The 21,849-nt window shown below is 38.5% G+C and overlaps 1 protein-coding gene across 5 annotated transcripts; it reads left to right on the top strand.

Moving 5' to 3' along the window:
* The first annotated feature begins 312 nt into the window (after positions 1-312).
* Positions 313-20,784, top strand: CCNC (cyclin C). Of its 5 annotated transcripts, none has more exons than XM_084776399.1 (13): positions 408-584; positions 2,169-2,314; positions 2,789-2,895; positions 4,107-4,191; positions 4,355-4,424; positions 7,143-7,194; positions 11,843-11,898; positions 13,445-13,480; positions 14,079-14,170; positions 15,174-15,241; positions 17,200-17,279; positions 17,530-17,648; positions 19,032-20,784. In XM_084776399.1, the coding sequence occupies exons 5-13, from the start codon at positions 4,386-4,388 to the stop codon at positions 19,084-19,086; spliced, it is 597 nt and encodes a 198-aa protein (XP_084632525.1). In that variant the 5' UTR covers positions 408-584; positions 2,169-2,314; positions 2,789-2,895; positions 4,107-4,191; positions 4,355-4,385; the 3' UTR covers positions 19,087-20,784. The 5 variants fall into 5 exon arrangements, with proteins under 5 accessions (XP_084632526.1, XP_084632525.1, XP_084632524.1 ...); XM_084776398.1 differs by lacking the exon at positions 2,169-2,314 and adding an exon at positions 18,383-18,476; XM_084776400.1 differs by lacking the exons at positions 408-584; positions 2,169-2,314 and adding an exon at positions 313-395.
* Positions 20,785-21,849: the final 1,065 nt, after the last annotated feature.

Below are 21,849 nucleotides of genomic sequence, written 5' to 3' on the forward strand. Positions count from 1 at the left end.
TTTTCTGGGCTTACTTTGTAGACCAGGCTGGCCACAAACTCACAGTGATCCGCCTGCCCCTGCCTTCAGAGAGCTGGGATAAAAGGCGTGCACCACCACATCCGGCCAGAGTGCTATTTTTGAAGGCCTAGAAGGTGGATTAACAAGGTCCCTAAATGGAACCAAACGAAACCAATACTAGACCAGAAAACCGTGGCGTATTTGCCCAAAGGCGGAAATCACAGGAAATCTTTCGGGAAAGGTTCCGCCTCTGTTTACTCTACTTCCGGTCACCTGTCTCAACTCTCCCATTGGCAGTCGCGCGTTCGCTTGCTTCCTCCGCTACTAGGACGGGGCCGGAACTTTTGTCGGGCGGAACCGGTGTACGCAGTTCACTGTTGTCGACCGGCGTCAAGGCAACAAGGGATGCTGTTCTCTTCCTCCGGCTGCGGTTGCCGTGGAGTTCAGTCCAGCCAATCTGGTTGAGGAGCACGGTGGTCTGTACTGGGTCTATGGTTGCTCCGCTGGCCGCTTTACCGGCTGGTGCTTTTGTATCAGGCCAAGCAGTATTCCATGGCAGGGAACTTCTGGCAGAGCTCCCACTAGTAAGTGAGCTTCCATTTTCTCGCGTGGGACCGGTTCTTGGGCACGGGGAGGACCGGGCCTGCCTTTCCCTCGGGGGTTTCCACCCTGGTCGCTCGCTGTTGCAGTCGGGGTGAGCCCTCCCTGAGAAGCCGGGGGTCCCAAGTGTAAAGAAAGCACTTGCTTGCGGGCCTTCCCTCTTCGCCCAGCGGGATTTTCGGGAGCTGGGCTGGAAGGATGGGTCAGAAGAAGGTAAGAGGTCCAGTCTCCGAGAAGACTGAGCTGGTTTTATTTTTAATTTGGGGCTTAGGTAAGTGGGCACCGGCAAGGGCAACTGACCCATTGTAGCTCTGTGAGGTTGCCTGTTTCTGATGTGTATGGCTTTCTTTTGCTGGTTTTGTCGTAGCAATGACATTATAATCTCTTGTCATTTGCCTTACTTGTAGATTTGATATTTATTTACTCTGAGGAGGGGAGTGAGTCCCGCTTGTTTCTATCTGCTGTTTCCTGGCTCTATCTAGATTGAGTCCCCCCTCCCCCGCCCTTCTGGAGTCAGGGTTTCTCTGTGTAGCCTTAGCTATCCTAGAACTCAGTAGATCAGGATGACCTCGAATTTACAGAGATCCTCCTACCTCTGCCTTCCGAGTGCTGGGATTAAAGGCGTGCACCAGCATTTGCCATCTCCTAGACTGACTTTTATGTCCCTAGAATCTGAGAGCGCAGGTACTCTCAAAGTGTATCCATTTTCACTCTATTAGCCAGTGTCTTATATTTTGTTCTAAAGGTGTGTGTTTTCCAGATTTTGTCTCTTCCTTTAACCATTTAAATGAATAAGTTTTGATGTCTTTCAGTGACCATGGAAGAGCTAAAGTAATACTAAAAACATTTGTCTCTAAATGCATTTGGCTAACATGCACTAAGTTGTGTGATTGGGCTAAGCATTGAGCAGGCTTTCCACTAAATATATAAAAACTGAACAGGACTTGATAAAGACATTAAGTTCAAGTACATTTTAGTGGGAAGAGAAAAACAAATTTTTAATTCTGTGAATTGGGTTGGCTCTTTTTCCTCTTTGCCCAAGAACAAAGAAGAAAAAAAGTGAATTTGGAAACCTGTTTCTGGGAAGCATGTTTTCCCTTGCTACAGAATGATTTTGGGGAGATGAAATGGCTAGTGACGCATCACAGTGGGACATTATTTTATGTTGTTTTCACTCACTGAGATGTTTTAGTTAGAGTTGAAATACAGTAGGATTAAATTTGGGCCTGTACTTAATTCTGGTACTCAGATACTGCCTTGATTGTCTCAGTGATGTAATACAGACAATAGTATGTCCTTGGACATCTGTCGTTAAGGATGGGCCTTACCATAAAGGGTCTGAGAACCTGTGAGTTGGTACTTTGTACAAATGACAGTCTGAAGGAAATCCAGAAAGAGGTAGAGAATCTGTGAAAACATCAAGTTTTTTTACCCTCAAGTTCTCCAGTTTCTTCCTCAAAGGATCTTGTTTGAGCTGCAGGTGGGCTGCTGAAAAGCTAGAGAAATCTGATAAATAACTTATCTGAGAGTTTAAAATGGCATCCACAGCATCCTTATTCATTGACCAGGCAGAATGAGAGTCAAGTGGACTGACAGAATTATTTGAAGATAGTTGGCAAAGCAGTCACAAATAGCATCAAAAACCAAAAGGATTACATTGGTCCAACAAGACTGAAACTTTGGGGTGATGGTGAAAATGCTGATTGAAAAAAAGGTATTTCATTAGAAAAAATGTATAATTTCTGAGGCAGAATTTTACTTGGAATAGGTGAACTCAAGCATTTCATTGCTGAATATAATTTAGGCAGTATTTTAGAGACCTATTTAGAAGAATTAATGCTGGAGTTTCGGGGGTAGGCTAGTGCTCTATCTACCCCTGAGCTACATTCCCAGCGACACGCTGTCTATTAAGGATGTACCTCCAAAAAGAGGAGCTGGGGATTGTACTGCATGCCTTTAATCCTGGCACTTGTGGTGAATCTCTGTGACACTGAGGCCAGTCTGAGTCTCAATCTATAGATCAAGGACAGCCAGGGCTACACAGAGAAACTCTGTTTCGAAAAACAAAACAAACAAGCAAACAAAAGAGTACCTCTTAGAATATGACCAGCTTGTTAAATCTTAGTGTTTTATGTGCTTTTGCTTGTTTGCTTTCTATACCATGTTTTAACATCTTTACTTTTTCTAGTTTGCAGTGGATTTTGGATAAACAAGATCTGTTGAAAGAGCGCCAGAAGGACTTAAAGTTTCTCTCAGAAGAGGAATATTGGAAATTACAAATATTTTTTACAAATGGTAAACTTTTACACTGGTTGAAGTAATATATTGAGACTATTTTCGGTGGTAATTTTCAATGGACTGTTACAGACTATAGTTACAGCTTTTATTTCTGTATGTATCATTTTAGTGTTCTGGGTGACACTGATTGCTCCTTATGTATCATAAGCACATAAATGCTCCTTAGGCATTTCTAGTCCGGCCCATTTTAAGGTTGGCAAAAGCAAAATAGTTAAAGAATAAATGATTCTTTAAATTAAATCCTATAGTTGTCATTTTTACCTTATAATTTTGCATTAGCAAAGAGATTCAGTCAAGGGACCTTTACTATGTCTGGGATAGCTTTGTTGCCTGTTTTGGGGGGGGCGTTGTTTGTTTTGGTTTTGTTTTTATTTACTTATTTTATGTATATGGGCATTTTCCTTGTATCTGTGTGCTGTATGCTGTGCTTGATGCTAAGGAGATTTGGATCCCCAGGGATTGGAGTTACAGATGGTTTTGAGCCACCATGTAGGTGTTGGGAATAGAACCCAGGTCTTCTGCAACAGTAGGTAGTGCTTTCAACTCCTGAGCAGTATCTCCAGTCCTGTCTCCTGACCTTTTTCTTTTCTTTTCTTTTCTTTTTTTCTTTCTTTTTCTTTTTTTTTGGTATTTTGAGACAGGCATTCTCTGTGTAGCCCTGGCTGTCCTAGACTAGCTTTGTGAACCAGGCTGGCCTCTAACTCATAGTGATGAGCCTGCCTCTCCTACCTGAGTGCTGGGATTACAGGTGTGCACCACCACGCCTCTCTTATGTCTCCTGCTCTTTAGCTCTGTCACTCTCTGCAAACCTACCTTTCTTGTGTATCAAAGGTTAACTATGGATTTCTTGGTGAAATAACAATATCTATCTTAATCTTTAAAGCTATTTCTGTAGGTAATATGAAAATCATTAAAATATGTAGTAAAGGAAAAATATTTGATATTCAACCTCCTTTTTGCAAGGATAATTTGTAGGCAATTTCTTTTTCTTGTTTATGCATATTGCTACATGTACAAGTCTTAGACTGCTGTGGTTGATAGGGTGTCAGAGTGTGCTCGGGTGTGAATGATCATTATTCCAACGCATAGAAGTTACTGTTAAAAGTTAGTGTTATTAGTGTTGTTATAGTGATGCCAGATGATGCATTTAAATTTTGTTGTTTAAATAAATAAATAAATAAAAATAAATTTTGTTGTTTCCTTTTTAGTTATCCAAGCATTAGGTGAACATCTTAAATTAAGACAACAAGTTATTGCTACTGCTACAGTCTATTTCAAGAGATTCTATGCCAGGTATGGCTGTTTTATTTTTCTGTTATGCCTGGTTGAAATTCTCTTCTAATTTCTATATGCCATAAATAAGTGAAGCACTTGCCTGCTGTAGAGTTATGATTCCCCTCCCCCCAGTGTGTTTTCTAAACAGTCATCGTTTAACTCTTGTCTGATCATATTGTAGGTATTCTCTGAAAAGTATAGATCCTGTATTAATGGCTCCTACCTGTGTTTTTCTGGCATCCAAAGTAGAGGTATAAAACAATTTTCTGTTCTTCATCAAAGTATAGTCACTGTGTATGGTTAATCTTTTTTTTAACATTGCCTTTTTATGGATAATCATAAGTGATAATTTATATAAAATAATATATACATCTTGCAAATATTTTTATTTTTTTATTTAATAAATATGGCACTTACTGTGTATCGGGTTATTTAATGAGATCCTTTACAAATTCCAATGTAATCCTATACCTGTAGTATACAGCAGTAGTATCCCTGTAGAGTAAAAGGGCCAAGAAGAGAACACCCTGACTTGAGTCCAAGCTGGAGACTGAGGTCAAGAAAAAGAAGCCCACCAATCCCTGAGCACTAAAACCCATCAGTTCACGAGCCTGCCCCAAGACCATGCCACCCTGGTACCGTGCATACAGGTAGACAGACAGACAGACAGACCGACTGACCACACACACACACACACACACACACACACACACACACACACACACACACACAAAACCCTATATAAAGCTTGCCTTCTGTTCAGTTCCCCGCTGCTTCTTGCCAGAGCAGAGGCAACCACCTTATCTTTCCCAATAAATCTCTTGTGTGAAGCTTCTGACTGCCAGGATGCTTTTCCTCAAAGTTGCAACACCAGGAAACCCCCTTCCTCCATGCTGTAACTCCTCCCAAGAGGGAACTTTGCTTATCAGTGCTGCAACACCTCTATGGAAAAGCCTTTCCCCTCAGAGCTGTAACCCTTACAACTCCCGTTTTATAAATGAGAGGGCAGTGGTCATACACATAGTGAGGGCAGAGCCAGGGCTTGGGTTCTAGCAGTCTAGATGTCCAGCTTGTCATCTCACTGCTTTGCCATCTTTAGAAGACATTGTTTGACTAGGTGTGGTGTGCCTGTAATCCACCTGGGAGGTAGAGGCAGTTGGATCTCTGTGAATTCAAGGCCAGCTGTATCACATAGTAAATTATGAGTTCCAGGACAGCCAGAGCTACGCTTTAAAAAAAAATTTTTTTTTTAATATTTTATTTAATTTATGTGTGCTGGTGTAAGGGTGTCAAATCTTGGAGTTACAGACAGTTGTGAGCTGCCATGTGGGTGCTGGGAATTGAACCAGGGTCCTTTGGAAGAGCAGTCAGTGCTCTTAACCACTGAGCCATCTCTCCAGGCCCCAGAGCTACACTTTTTAAAGACAATGAAACCCTGTCCTGAAGCAACCACAACAAAAAAGACATTGTTTGGTGCTAAGTTGTGTTAAGAACCACAGCTTGTCTACTGTAGCTTGAGAATGTCTCTGCTTCTTGCCCATGTGCTTTTTATTTACTCCTGTCGTCTCGGTAACAAGCCATGGGGGAAAGTGAAAGGGCCGGAAAGGCTATAGCTCTGTAGACTTTAGCAAGGAAAACCGTGCATAAGTGGGGGCGGAGAGGGTAAGAGAGAAGGCAGGTAAGGACTTGGACCGGCAACTGAGTTTCAATATGTTAGACAAAGCTTATGTTGCAGCCAAAATACAGATAGTAGCAGAGTCTAAGAGCAGGCTGCTTTCCTTAACTGATCCACACAGTCCCTAGTCTATTGTTTCTATTCTTAGGTCATGACCTTAGAATAGTAATTGTATCTGTGTGAATTGAATATTACTTTAACCTAGTAAGTTTATATGTGTGTTCATTTTGATTTAGAAGCATCCATGACATTTTTTAAAATTACCTCCTAAGTAAACAAAATTGAGTATATTAGAAATACTAAATTTCTAGGAACTTGTGTTAACTCTTGAGATAAAATTTGAATAAATGTAGTTATGGAGGTCAGATATAGTGCTTGCCTAGTTTCCATGGCCTGATTTCAGTCCTTAGGACTGGGTGTGTGTAGAGGCTATTTTTGGATATTGAGGTCTGGTAGGCCAAAACAAACACCACACACACACACACACACACACACACACACACACACACACACAGAGATAAGGTTTTAGGCTACTTTTTTTCCTTCTCCTTCTCCTCCTCCTCCTCCTCCTCCTCCTCCTTCTTCTTCTTTTTAGGTTTTTCAAGACAGAGTTTCTCTGTAACAGCCCTGGCTGTCCTAGACTCACTTTGTAGACCAGGCTGGTTTTGGACTCACAGAGATCCACCTCCCTCTGCCTCCTGAGTGTTTGGATTAAAGGTGTGCACCACCATGCCCATTTAGACTACATATTTTTAATAGAAGGCATTTGAATTGTTTTTAATTTGTTAAATAAGGGACGAACTAGTGGTTTAGAAATCTTAAGTGGTTTATTTGAAATTAAATGAGAGTATATTTAAAGTAATTTACATGATACATTTTATTTATTTTATAGGGGTAGTATATTAGATTGAAAAAGAAATGAAACCTTATATTCCATTATAACTGTTTCATTATTTAGAAAAGTGGGTGTTTTGTATGGTCTTTTGAGTAATGTCAGCATTTGTTTCTTGACTGACTGGTTGGTTGGTTAATTGTGCTAAGGACGGAACCCAGGGCCTTGCATATTCTTGGCAGGCAAGTAATATACCACTGAGCTATATCTCCAACCCAAATTATTGAAATTTTAAGGAAAGGTAATACATTTACAAATGTAAATACTTCATAGATTAAATAGGTAAGGACTGAGTAGACTGTAAACATGAGAGGAACTTGGAAATACTGTTTTGGATAGATCTCAGATATCTTTAATTTTGGGGGGGATAATAAGTACTTGATCTCATTCACTTTTCTCTAGGAATTTGGTGTCGTCTCAAATACAAGACTGATCGCTGCTACTACTTCTGTATGTAAGTGCAAAGCATCTTCTGCTTTAAGGATGAAATCTGAAAAAGCTCTAACATACAGATTTTGCTTTTGTTTTTTATGAACAAAAACAATGCTTTTTATCATTAGCATATTTGACAGGAAAAAAATGTTTGAAAAGAACTTGATTTTTTTGATGTTGTGATATTCTGTGACCTCAGTGCTTACGAGGTGGAGGTAAAGGAGTAGGAGTTCAAGGATAGCCTCCCCCACATAGTTTGGGCCAGGGCTGGACTATCTCTAAAAAGTTTTTACATTCATTATGGCATTAACTTTTTTGGTTTGGGGTTTGTTGTTGTTGTTGTTTTGGGAGTTTTGTGGGTTTTGTTTTGTTTTTTTTGAGACCCAGTCCCATCTGAAACTTAGGCTCCTCTAGCTTCTGCTTACCAAGGAGGGTGGTTAATCTCCAGCTGAGATTACACATGTGTGCCACCATACTTGGTTTAAGACAATACTTTTTAGTAGTAAAAATGAGTTGTATTGATGAGAATTAACCTTCAAGTTGAAAAGTATGGTACAAAATGCTGATTGTAGTGAGCCAGTTGAGCCAATTTTTGTTTGTTTTTTGAGGCAGGCTGCCACTGTGGAGCCCTGGCTGACCTGGAACTCACAGACATCTGCCTCCTGAATGCTGGAATTAAAAACTTCCATCATCACATCTAGCAACTCTTGTATTTTTAAAGATTTGTTTTTAATTATGTGTGGGTGTGGTGTGCATGTGGATATGCATGTGAGTATAGGTGCCCAAGGAGGCCAGAGGCATGAGTCCCCTGTAGCTGGAACTACAGAGGGTTGTGAACTGCCTGGTCCTCTGGAAAAGTGATCTTAACTGCTGAGCCATCTCTAGTCTTAGTGAGCCGACTTTTACCCCATTTCTGGTTCTTTGTAGTTGTGTTCATCCTTATCCAGTTATATAAGTTTTTAAGAAGTTGCTTTTCCTCTTGGCCTTAGGTTTGTTTGTTTCTGGACTTTTGAGACAGAATCACTGTGTAACCCTGACCTGGAGCTCTCTTGCCTCAGCTCCTAAGAACTAACATCACCCACCATCTTTCCCAAGTTATATCTCAATTTTTAAAATTTTCATGTGTAGGTGGGTGGGTTTGTGTAGTTTGCTGTATATGCAGCATATTTGTATGTGGTAGACATCTATAAACTTGTATATGCTTACAGTGTCAAGACCTGAGGTCTTCATTTCTCTCCCACCTTACTTGTTGAGGCAGGGTCTCTGAAATAAACCCAGAGCTTGCTAATATGACTGGCCTCACCACTAGCCAGCTTGCTCTGAGGAATCTTCTGCCTCTGCTTTCTGATGCTGGAATTACAGATGGTTTGCCACATGTGTAATAATTTATGTGACTGGGGACCCAAACTCTGGTTTCTAATGAGTGTAGTGTCTCAACAGCTGAGACCATCTTCCTAGACTACATCTTAGGCTTAAGGGAAGAGGCTTGCAAGAAAAGTTTAGTATTGCCATACATCTCTCTCCATATTGTTTTCTGGAAACATTTCATGTATTTTCTCATCTGTAAGGATAGAACCAGTTTGTATATACAGCATATTGAATAATGCCTTGCTCTATCTTTATTAGGGTTGTAACAAAATGCCAGATTTGATATTTAAACAAAATGGTATTTTCTTAAAGTGCTAGATGCTAAAGGCCCAAAAATAAAGACACCAAGCTTGGTTTTGCTTGTGGCTTCCTTATTTTGGCTTTTATGGCATTTTCCCCTCTGGGCCTCTCTCTGTATGCCTATACCTTTTTCTTTTTCTTTTCTTTTTTTTTCAAGATAGGGTGTCTCTGTATATCCTTTGCCGTCCTGGACTTGTTTTGTAGGCCAGACTGGCCTTGAACACACAGAAATCGGCCTGCCTCTGCTGTGCCACCACCACCCAGCCCTTTTTTTCCTTTTAAGATTTATTTATGTGTATAAATAGTTTGTCTGCATGTGCACCATGCTTGTGCTGTGGAGGTAAAAAAGAGAGGATTGTGTCTGCTAGAACTGGATTAATGGTAATAGTGGCGGCCATGTGGATGCTAGGAGCCCAACCTGGGTCCTCTGCAAGAGTAGTAAGTGTTCTTAGCCACTGAGCCACCGCTCTACCCATCCCTGTATGTTTCCCACATCACTTTAAGACAGCAGTGCTCAGGTGTGGTGGCACATACCATTAAGCCCAGCACTTAGGAGGCAGAGGCAGGTGGATCTTTGAGTTCAAGGCCAGCTTGGGCTACAGGGCTAGTTCCAGGACATCCAGGGCTACAAAATGAGACTCTGTCTCAAAAAACACAAAACAAAGCAAAAAAAGACAGCAGTTAGATGTTTTCATGCTGTAAAAAATACTGAGTGAAGCAGTTTTAAAGGAAGGATTTATTTTTGGCTCATAGCTTCAGAGAATTCTGCATGTAATTTGCTACTTCCATCACTTTTAGGGCTGTGGCAAGGCCTGGGCTTGGACACCTACCACCTCCACTGAGATTAGATTCACTTTCTACTGTCAGCTTCTGCTCCACTTCATGCTAAAATGACCACCACCACCCCACACACCACACACCACACACCACACACATAACCTTCTTTTGGTACAAAAAAATTTTTTGAAACAGGATCTGACTATGTAGACCAGGATGGCCTCACGCTCAGAAAGATCCACCTGCCCCTCCAAGTGCTGAGATTAATGGTGTGCACCGCTATGCCAGTCCTGTACAGACATTATTTTACCTTGTTGATTCTCTGCCGTTAGTAGGAACCTGTCTTATTTGTATACTTTATACCCTGCTTAAATTTAAAGGAATTGTAAAACCCAGAAACCTTAATAGGAACATTTTCTTTTTTCAATTTTTTATGTTTAAATTTAGATTATTACACATACACAAAATAAACTACATAGAGTAAGAACAACCAAAACAATGTGTAGCCCAGGCTGCCCTTGAACTTGTGATCCTCTTGCCTCAGCCTCCTCAGCAAATCCTACCAGCATGTGCCACCTCAACCAGCAATAGGAACATTTTCAAATGAATTTCCTAATATCAAGCTTAAATAGTTCCAGACTTCAGATCTTGGCAGATGTCATCCTAATTCACCGTAGAGTACCTAATTTATAAAATACCCTTTTTGAAAATGAAATACATAAAATGCACAGAATTCCTCTTACTTTGAAGGAAGAAAGTCACTTGTACCAGTGGAAGGTATTATAAACTAGAGCTGCTGAAGCTGCCAGTTGATACCCTCATTGGTTTAAATATTGTAACTTAATGACTTAAATACAATTTTCTCAATAATACTTAAGTATATGTAACTTATGACTTCTTGAGATAGTTAAGAATAGTTTTTCATTTGTACTTTATTAGTGAGTACAAATAGTAACTATGTAGTATAAGAAAATCACCTAGAGACTTTGCATGTGTGTTGACAATTTCTCTAAAATATATGCTTTGGTGAGGTGCACTAGTGCATGCCTTTAATACCAGCATAAGACAGAGGCCAGCAGATCTATATGACTTTGAGGCTAGCCTGACCTACATAGCAGGTTTCATGCTAGCCAAGGCTACATAATGAGACCTTGTCTCAAAAAACTAAATAAATAAATAAGTTTATTTGTTTGTCTTTTGGCAAAAAAAAAAAAAATAGAAAAGAAAGAAAAAACTTCTAAGTTCTGAAAGTATCAATTAGTTAAAATACAATTTTTATAGTCTCAGATAATTACTGCTAACTTTTTGACATATTATCCTAACATTTCCCTCTCACCTTTTTATAAGTTAATATGTATGTGTCTTGTGTTCATTTTAAGCTAACTTACAGATAAACAGAAAAATACCACTCTAGAGTTGAAAAGATTTTAGAGATGACAGAATCTAGTGATTTTTTTCAGTCTTTTAATTTTTTTTTTTAGTAATTTATTTATTTTTATTTTATGTGCCTTGTATTCTGTGGGTATCAGATTTTGGATTTACTGACAGTTGTGAGCTGCCATGTATGTGCTGGGAATTGAACCCGGGTCCTCTGGAAGAACAGTCAGTGCTCCCAACCGCTGAGCCAGCTCATCTCTCCAGCCCAGTCTTTTAATTTTTAAAAAAGCAGCAGAAGCCGTTGTTTTTTGTTTGTTTTGGTTTTTCAAGAAAGGGTTTCTCTGTGTAACAGCTCTGGCTGTCCTGGAACTCACTCTGTAGACCAGGTTGGCCTCGAACTCAGGGAGACTGCCTGCCTCTGCCTCCCAAGTGCTGGAATTAAAGTCCTGCTCCACCACCGCCAGGCCCCTTTTCTTTTCTTTATCCTCTCCTTTTCTCCTTCCCTTCCCCTTTCTTGTCCTTCCCCTCCCCTGCCCTTTCCCTTTCCCTTTCCCTTTCCAATCTTCCTCTCTCCTGTATTCCCATGGCACCTTTCCAACAAGAACCTTTTCCTTTTTTTAGTATAAAATTAAAGCTCTACAATTGTATAGGCAAGTGTGCTTCCTACCACTCTCCTACCACTCAATCTTGTTCTCTCTGGAAACAAAGCTCTAGATCTGCATTTCTGAGAGCTCCAACTGAGATAATACACCATACCTTCTAATAATTTTGGATTGTATTGAAGGAATTTTGAATAAATTCATGTTGATATTTTCTTGGTTTTAATTGTTTTGTTTTGTTTCTTGTAGTAAAAACTAGATTTTCATATGCCTTTCCAAAGGAATTTCCTTACAGGATGAATCATGTAAGTATATTATGTAGCACTCTGTATTAACTAACTACAATTATATTAGAATAAACAAACCAGAGTCTCTTAGAAATGGGAGTTTCAAGTATTACAAAATATAGACATTATTTTACATTAACTCTCAGTGGCTTCTCTCTGTATATTTTTCTGGCAATACTTAGCTATAGTGGTTTTAGTGATTATTAATCTAGGATCCCAGTTAAGTTATCTTAGGAAGTTTTTAATAAACTTGAGGTTAGGACTTCTCCAAATTAAAACAGAACTTCCAGGCTTCAGTGGTCACTGGCCGTGCTCTTGTATCAAAGCTTGTTCGAGCACTACCATAATGGAACAATTTGAAAACTGCTCCTGAGAAATTACCTGCTGCGTTTCTGTTGATACTTTATTTATTTATTTTATCTTATTTTATTTTTGGTTTCTTTGAGATAGGGTTTCTCTGTGTAACCTTGGCTGTCCTGCACTCACTTTGGTAGACCAATCTGACCTCAGAGCAGTCCACCTGCCTCTGCCTCCCAAGTGTTGGGATTAAAGGTGTGTGCCACCACGCCCAGCCTCTGTTGATATTTTAATAGATGTACCTTTTCCCATCTTGTAAGGAATTTGTTTCTTCCATTAAGTATAGATACTACACTATGCATTTGTCAAATAGAAAGTACTTAGATGGGACTGGAGAGATGGCTTAGCAGTTAAGAGCACTGACTGCTCTTCCAAAGGTCATGAGTTCAATTCCCAGCAACCACATGGTGGTTTACAACCATCTGTAATGAGATCTGGTGCCCTCTTCTGGTGTGCAGGCACATATGTGGGCAGAATTCTGTATAAATAATACATAAATAAATCTTCTTTTTTTTTTTTTTTAAAGAAAGTACTTAGAAAAAAAATGAAGTTTGTTTTGTTTATGACAGGGTTTCTCTGTACCTCTGGCTGTCTTGGAACTCTCAATCTTGCTCTGTACCAGGTGGGCCTCAAACTCAGAGATCTACCTGTCTCTGCTGGCATATGCCACCATACCTGGCTTAAATTTGAAGTTTCTAACAGTTATAAAACAAGCTTTTTTTTTTTTTAAGTAGTAAAAATTCTGAGGTAGTAGCTCGGTAGAAAAGTAAGTGTTTAGCATATTTGAGACTTTGAGTTCAATTCCAAGTTACCCTGTCACCCCCAAAATATATGATAATGCTTTTCCCATGTAAGAGTTTAAGATGTATTATATAATGGTAAAAAGCAACATTTTTCCATTCCAGGTGGAATGGCACACGCCTTTATTCCCAGCACTTGAGAGTCAGGAGGGCAGATCTCTCTGACTTTGAAGGAAGCCTGGTCTCCATGTTAGACCCTGTCTCCAAAAAACAATCAAAACTAGTAATTATGAATGTATGAATGTTAATACTAATCTAAGCCACTGTGTTTGTTTTTTTGATTTAGAAATTTTATGTAATACTGACAAATTATTTAATTTATCTGTATCTTTTAAGTTGTTATTTAAAATAGAGTATTCGTGTAATTATGCTTTTTTTTTACTGGGTAATTTTTTTTCATTTAACAGATACTAGAATGTGAATTTTACCTTTTAGAATTAATGGTATGTATTTTTTTTATAATACAGTAAAACTTAAATTAATAAGTTGTATTGAAAGGAAGTTAAAATTTGAGTGTATCCAAATGATATGTTATGGGAAAAATTATAGAATATAAGAGTATCAACACCTATTTCCTTTCTGAAGCCTGTAAAATAATTTATCTTGCTTGGACTGGAAAAAAACTTTTGTAATCTTACTGTAACTATAATAAGGATCATAAGCAAATAATCCAGAACATTAAAGCACTGTGAACTATGTGCATTTGTTCAGTTAAAGAGAGAGTGTGTCTTTGTCAGAACTCAGCTCCTCCAGGTGAGAATTATGGACTGATAGGCTAATAAGATGTCTCAGTGTGCTGCAGATATGACGTTTTAATCTCTAAGGGAAAGAATGATGCTGACTGAATGCCAACCAATTTACCGAGGTTATTTCAGAGAGTACTGCCTTCACTGTTATAGTAGCCTAGGGCCGTATGTGAGTAAAAGGGTAAAAAGGGAGCAAGTATGACATAGAGAAATTAATTTGAAATTTGGAAAATGATAATGCTTTATGTTGCAATAAACCTGTATTTATATGTACATATTTTAAAACTGTTTCTAGGATTGTTGCTTGATAGTGTATCATCCTTATAGACCTTTGCTCCAGTATGTGCAGGACATGGGCCAAGAAGACGTGTTGCTTCCCCTTGCATGGTAACAAGAACACATGTTATTCATGTTACTAGAATAGGAGTGCTGACAACTGAACATGTGGCTTAGGAGTTTAAAGTGCCCAAGACCTTTTACATATATTAATGTTCTGTATGAAAAACCAGACTTTACATAAAAATTATAGTCCTTTTGCTTTTATTCGAGGCAGGGTTTCTCTGTGTAACTGCCTTGGTTGTCCTGAACTGTCTTTATAGATCAGGCTAGCCTTGAACTCACAGAGTTCCACCTGCCTGTGCCTCCTGTGCTAAGATTAAAGGCATGCGCCACCATGCTGGGCACTGATTTAATCTTAAAATAATACTTTTTTGTTGGATTTAATACAAACTTTATTTATTTATTTATAAAGCTGGATTTCTCTGTGTAGCCTTAGCTGTCCTGGACTCGCTTTGTAGACCAGGTTGGCCTTGAACTCACAGAGATTCCCCTACCCCTGCCTTCCCTAGTGCTGGAATTATAGACATGCACCACTTTGCCTAACTTTACAAACCCTTTTTTTTTTTTAATGTATATGAGTGCTTTATTTGCATGCACACCTGCATGCCAGAAGAGGGCATTGATTTACATTATAGATTGTTATGAGCCACTTTGTGGTTGCTAGGAATTGAATTCAGGACCTCTGGAAGAGCAGACAGTGTTCTTAAACTGTTGAGCTATCTCTCCAGGCCCTACAATCCCATTTTAAATTAGGGCTTTTTCATCTTCTGATTTTTAAAAAATGTGAACAACTTTTACTATACCTAATTTGTTGTGAGGTTCTAAAATTGAAAATATACCCATTAGTACATGGATTTTATATTAATCATGTATATATCTCTTTGCTGTCACATTCCTGCATCTGTTGTTTTGCTTCTGTGTTTCATTTTTGTGATTGTGCTCAGTAATTGAACAGGGATGTAAGTGTTCAAAGGTGGGAAGTCTGGCACTGTCTGGGAGAAGTTACATAGTTGGGAACCAGCTGTGCTTTTAGTAATTTACATTTTTACAGGAGGATAGTGAATGACACCTACAGGACGGATCTTTGTCTGTTGTATCCTCCCTTCATGATAGCTTTAGGTATGTAAATTTGGTATGCCTTTATTGGTTAAACTGTTTTTGCCTACTTAGATCATCCTAAAATAAATTTCACCTGAATATAACTTACGTTTTTATGAAGTAGTAGACTAGTCCTTGAATGTGAGCTTCCAGTAATATGCACTACAACTGTCACAAATTAGCATTATTTCCCCCTTCCCCTTTTTTGGTAAGGTTTCCCCCCCTTAATTCACTTAAAATCATTTTTCTTGGTATCTAAACAGTGTTTTTGTTTGTTTGGGGCAGCATTCAGGATTAAATCTGCTGGTACTAGTCATATAAATAACTGGTTCTGTTCCTTTTTTCTTTCTTGTTGATTTTCATGACTCCTTTTTCTTTCTTTCTTTTTTTTCTAAGACAGTTTCTTTTGTGTAGCTTTGGCTGTCCTGGACTCACTTTTTTTTCCAAGACAGAGTTTCTGTGTGTAGCCTTGGCTGTCCTGGACTCACTTTGTATACCAGGCTGGCCTCAAATTCACAGAGGTCTTCCTACCTCTCCATATTCTTATTAGAGTTATATTCTGCATATTATTGAGCTGAGCTTGTGATTCTAAATGGAAGCTAACCTCCCTCCCCATTTCCACAGGGACTATTTGGCAGTTATGTCTAGAGATGGACTTGGATTTCACAGTGAGATAAAATGCTGATGGCATCTTAGGGGTATAGATGCCAGGGATGCTATTTACCATCCTTTACCATACATGACAGCGTTAAAAGCTTGTCAAACCAAATGTGACTGTAGTGCAAAGGTCAATAAGTGCTTAAGTGAATTTAGATTATAGTCTCCAAGGACTATCTAGGAAGGGAGTCTGGGATAGACATTCTGTGGGATCTGCATGAAGTTGGCTTCTACCGATAGCAAAAGGGCAACAGGTCATTAACAATATGCACTCCCAGCCTCCTGGATGGAATGCAGGTGGTTTTTTTAAATGATTGATTTCTTTTTCTAATATGTATTGGTGTTTTGCTTGCATATATGCCTGTATGAGGGTGACACTGGAGCTATAGACAGTTTTAGGCTGCCATATGGATGCTGGGAATTGAACCTGGGTCCTTTGGGAAAGCAGGCAGCACTCTTAACTGCTGAGCCACCTCTCCAGCCCCCTGGAACACAGGTGTTTTATTTCCTTCTCTGAGGAAATGCTTCTGCTTGATTAACATTCCTGGTTTCCCTGGTGCCCTCAACAAACTTTTCTTTCTTTTTCCTTTTCTTTTCTTTTGGTTTTTCAAGACAGGGTTTCTCAGTGTAGCTTTGGTTGTCGTGGACTCACTTTGTAGACCATGCTAGCCTCCAAGTCACAGCAATTCACCTCCCTCTGCCTCCTGAGTGCCACCACACCCAGCCTCAACAAGCATTTCTAAGACTGAGCAGTGCATTGGTTAGGTAGTGCTTTGTTTTCTGTCACAGACTTCTGGGTGTGATTTGACTAACTGAACTAGTTTTTATAGGTGATTTTTTCCTGTCCTAATTTCTTGGTTGGAGTTGTTTCTCCTGTAACAAATTCGCCCTCAAGGCACCCTCTCTGTGACCAATACACAGTGAAGACAGGGTATGAAGATCCATCTTGTAGCTATAGGTTTTTTTCTGTATCATCAAATTGATAAATGTTCTATTAAATGTTGATACTTGCCGGGCGTGGTGGCACACGCCTGTAATCCTAGCACTTGGGAGGCAGAGGCAGGCCAATCTCTGTGAGTTCAAGGCCAGCCTAGTCTACAAAATGAGTCTAAGGACAGCCAAAGGTACACAAAGAAACCCTGTCTTGGGAAAAAAAAGAAAAAATATATTGATATACAATATAATGTGTGTGTTTCTCAACATTGTAACGACACTTTTAAAAAATTAGTATTAGAAAATAAGACAATCTTTATGAAAATCTAGAGTTCTTAGACTATGTTTGCAGTTAAATTTGAACAATTGTCTTCAATTTTTCTTTCTAGCTTGCCTACATGTAGCCTGTGTTGTACAACAGAAAGATGCTAGGCAATGGTTTGCAGAACTTTCTGTGGATATGGAGAAGGTACTCTTTTCTTTTATTGAACACATGGTCTCACTATAGCCCTGCCTTGTCTGGAGCTTGCTATGTATATCAGGCTGGCCTCCAATGCCTAGAAATCCACCTGTCTCTTTCTCCCAAGTGCTGGGATTGTGAGTTGTGTCACCATGCCCTGCATCATGTGTGTTCTTTACATACTAATATGATCTGTGTTCTTTACACTAATATATTGCTAGTTTTTGCCACTGAGATCTTTTTAAATTTTTTCTTCTAGATTTTGGAAATAATCAGGGTTATTTTAAAACTATATGAGCAATGGAAGAATTTTGATGAGAGAAAAGAGATGGCAACTATTCTTAGTAAGATGCCGAAACCAAAACCACCTCCAAACAGGTACATTTTAGATCTCATTACTAGTTTAATTTTATTGTATTGTATACTCAGTTACTGTATTCTTAAAATGTCTCATACCTTTTGATTTCTATTTATTTATATAATTTCTGTCTTGATAAATTGAGAATGTCTCGGTTTTAAGATAAATTCTTCTGTCTAGTAACTTTTTCCAATGCAATGGAGGTCTATTACAGGTATCCCTCAACATACAGCCACACTGTGTACATAAATGGAGCTGAATTAGACAAACATTCAAAATCCAGAGATAAAAAGCTTGAAAGTAAATCTTTCTATTTGACTGCCATTTCTCCCTTCAGTAATGATTATTCTTCTATTTTATACATTTCAGTAATCATTTTCAAGATTTTTGATGATCTGATATGCTAAATAAATTTTGGCTTCTGAGTGATCCTATGATCGATAGCACACAGTTATATATAATTTTGCCAAAGAGGAACATCCTGTGCTAAGGAGTTTTTGTTGTTCACTTAGTTGAGTGGCTTTCTGCCTTCCTAATGTATCAGATCATTCAAAGAAGAAAGCAAGGTGAGAAGGAAAATAAATGCTATAAGCTTAGTTGTGTGTTACCTAGGAAGGTTATATAGCACTAATGCATTTATAGACTGCTGCTGGTTACATGATATTACAATTGAGAAGAAAATGATCTTTAAGTGTTACTAGGTACTGCTTAAGGCAGTCATTCAAACAGCTACCTTTGGATGCGTTTTTTACAGAAGCTCCCTGAGTGATTCTCCACTAATGGCAGGGCCTGAAGCTGCAAGATGATGCTGGACAAGATCAGGCAATCTCCTATTGTCACAGTTACTGGTATTTTCAGCTTTAGTTATTTTTATTTTAATATTTGGCATTTTTTCAGGAAATTACCATATTTTTTATGTATAAAGATTTGTTATCATTACCATATGATTTATGCCATTGGACAACAGGTTTTTTTTCCCTTTTTTTTTTTTTTGAAGGACACTTTGGATTTGGATTTTCCTAAAGAGTAGAATAGTTTTACATGTCACATTTTAATTTTGTAGGAAATTTGTTTAGAAGAAGTTGTAATCTCTATGTTGAGTGATACCTGTAATAATAGTGAAATCCCAAACTCTAACTTAAGTCTTTGAATGTATATAGACACTAACTTCCAGACTGCTTGTTATGTACAAGAACACAAAGCTACAGAAGAATAAAAACATAAAACCAACTGTTAGTTTTCTGCATTTTAATTTTCTACACCTGTTTTTTATAATCAGGAATGTCTTTGTTTCGTAGAATTGTTCCACAGAATAATGAACTTCAGAAATTAGTAGTACTAGCAGGGTGTTGAAAATGAATCTTTTAATTGGCATAAAACTTTTTTTTTCCTCATTTGAACAGTGAAGGAGAGCAGGGTCCAAATGGAAGTCAGAACTCTAGCTACAGCCAGTCTTAAAACACCCTGGAGACTCCTGTAGTGGACAACTTGGAAGTAAAGCATTGGACAGTTTGAGTAATGTCTTCATTGGAAATCAGATGCAAACGAATAGCTTGTTTCTGTCAGTCATATTGGGAAGTGACTTAATTTTCACAAAATAAGTTTTCTTTACCTAATTGATTCTAGTGTATATTTTATTAAATCTTAATTATAAAATTTAATAGAGCTCTAAGGGGACCTATAGCCAGCCATACACAGACATTTCAGAGTTAACCTCTCTTTCTCTCTCTCTCTCTCTCTCTCTCACTCACACACACGTACACACACAGTGACACATTAATACTGGTTTTTGATTAGTATAATTTTTTATTAATAGCTTTTTTAAATTAAGACAGGAAACATGAAATGTCATTTCTTTAAAATTTTCTTTATACATTGAGGGACCAAAAAAGAACATAAAGTATCAATAAAAGTTCCCCCTACCCAGTTAATATTTAAAAGTTTAAAACTAAGAAATTAAATCTTACTGGGCCTGGTGGTGCACACCTTTAATCCCAGCACTCAGGAGGAAGAAGCAGGTGGGTCTCTGTGAGTTTGAGGCCAGCCTGGTCTACAAAGTGAGTCCAGGACAGCTAAGGCTGCACAAAGAAACTCTGTCTCAAAAAACAAAAACAACAACAACAACAAAAATTAAATCTTAGAAAATCCGGGAAGGTTTTGGGAATAGTAATTGTAATGTGAGGGAGATTAATCAAGCACTTACAGATTTTAAAATGTCTTTTATTGATTTGTATCATCACAGAAGATAGCCCAGCCTGTGAGAAAGTGCAATGTGTACAGCATACTTCGGCATTTTAAAGGTTATGTTGACTTACTAGCTGTTTTGAAGTGCTGGGAAACCTGAAAAAGTTATTTGCAATTAATTTATAGTTAATAAGCATTTACAAGTTTAATTTGGTTGGATCGCTATGGGTTCAAGGCCAGCCTAGTCTAGAAATCTAGTCTAGGACAGCCAAGACTTCAGAGAAACTCTGTCTCAAAAACAAAAACAAAAAGAGGGGAGGAGGGCTGGAGAAATGGCTCAGAGGTTAAGAGCACTGACTGCCTAAGTTCAATTCTCAGCAACCACGTAGTGGCTCACAACCATATCTGGTGCCCTCTTCTGGCATGCAGGAAGAACACTGCATAATAAATAAACAAACAAACAAACAAACAAACAAGCAAGCAAGCAAGCAAGCTTAATTTGGTTAAATAATTAAGTTAAAATTTTAATAATTGCTGGGTGTGGTAGCATACACGCCTTTAATCCCAGTACTTGGGAGGCAGAGGCAGGCAGATCTCTGTGAGTTCCAGGCCAGCCTGGTCTACAAAGCGAGTCCTGAACAGCCAAGGCTACACAGAGAAACCCTGTCTCAAAAAACAAAACAAAACAAAAATTTTAATGTTAATCTTTAATCTGTCCTGAAACTTTTATGAGACACATACACCAGTTTAATTTGTGCTTTAGTGCGAGCTGACAGGTGTATAGCAAGTATTCTGAGTCAAGAGCCTAGTCAGGTTTCAGGCCAGTAAGATAGTGTCTGTTCTTAGTTCTTGTAGGTATAGACTTCAGAGTAAATGTTATATCTGTGGGACTGCTATCTCTGGAACTTCATAAATGAACTCATTTCTTTGCACTTGAAGGAAGAATGATAAATAAAATGTGGAATAATGGGATATTATTGTATAGTTTTGCACTTTTAAAAAACAAATCATGAGGCCAGGCATGATGTACGCCTTTAATCCCAGCACTAGGGAGGCAGAGGCAGGTGGATTGCTGTGAGTTCAAAGCCAGCCTGGTCTACAAAGCAAGTCCAGGACAGCCAAAGCTACACAGAGAAACCCTGTCTGGAAAAACCAAAAAGAATAAACAAAACAAAAATCATGAAAAAAATTATTAAGTCTTAATTAAGTTCTTCAGCTATATTTACTAATGTCCTGAATTCATGTTGCTAAGTTTGACTTAGGTTTTCTATGAATCTTTCTGTGTGTTAAATTAGCCCTATCCTCTATAAAGGGCTGGTTTTATATAGTTTATGAATAGATGATAAGGAAAGTCCTGCTCCTTATAGAGAGTATCAGTGCTGGAAAGGAGACGATGCATCACCACCAATATGGTCCTCTTAAGGTTGTGTAAGAATAAGAAACAAGAAACCAAGCTCCCCTCAGGCCTGGGGGCTGGAGAGATGGCTCAGAGGTTAAGAGTGCTGGCTGCTCTTCAAGAGGTCCTGAGTTCAATTCCCAGCAACCACATGGTGTCTCAACCATTTATAATGGTGCCCTCTTCTGGCAGACAGACACATATGCAAATCTTAAAAAATAAATAAATAAATAAATAAAAGACAGACAGAAAGAAAAGAAACAAAGCAAGAAAAAGAAAGGGGGGAAAAAGCTCTCCCCAGGCCTGAAAGGGTTAATCTGAGCTTAGCTTGGATGCTTGGTGATAGCCAATCATAGTCATTAACTATAGTTTTATCTTCAAGCTTCTTTTAACCCAGGTTAGTTTATTTTATTTTATTTTATTTGTCTAATCTCTGTGGTTCATAGTTTTCTTTGCAATCGCTTGTTGTAAATAAAATATTTACAAGAAAATAAATTTACAGGAAAATAAAACATTTACAAGAGCAGACAAAGCAGGGTAATAAAGCAATTACTGATTCATAGCCAATTTCACCTTATTTAAACTTACACACCAGTCTCCAGTTTGCATATTATTTTGAACAAAATTCCAGCTATATCATT

The sequence above is a fragment of the Acomys minous genome, assembly GCF_964271855.1.
Source record: "Acomys minous genome assembly, chromosome: 1".
NCBI lineage: Eukaryota > Metazoa > Chordata > Mammalia > Rodentia > Muridae > Acomys > Acomys minous.

Coding starts and splice junctions, on each gene's coding strand:
- CCNC (XM_084776396.1), top strand. CDS start 553: ATGGCAGGGAACTTCTGGCAGAGCTCCCACTA. Junction 17,280..17,529: donor TTTCTGTGGATATGGAGAAG/GTACTCTTTTCT, acceptor TTTTTCTTCTAG/ATTTTGGAAATAATCAGGGT. Junction 17,649..19,031: donor CCAAAACCACCTCCAAACAG/GTACATTTTAGA, acceptor TCATTTGAACAG/TGAAGGAGAGCAGGGTCCAA.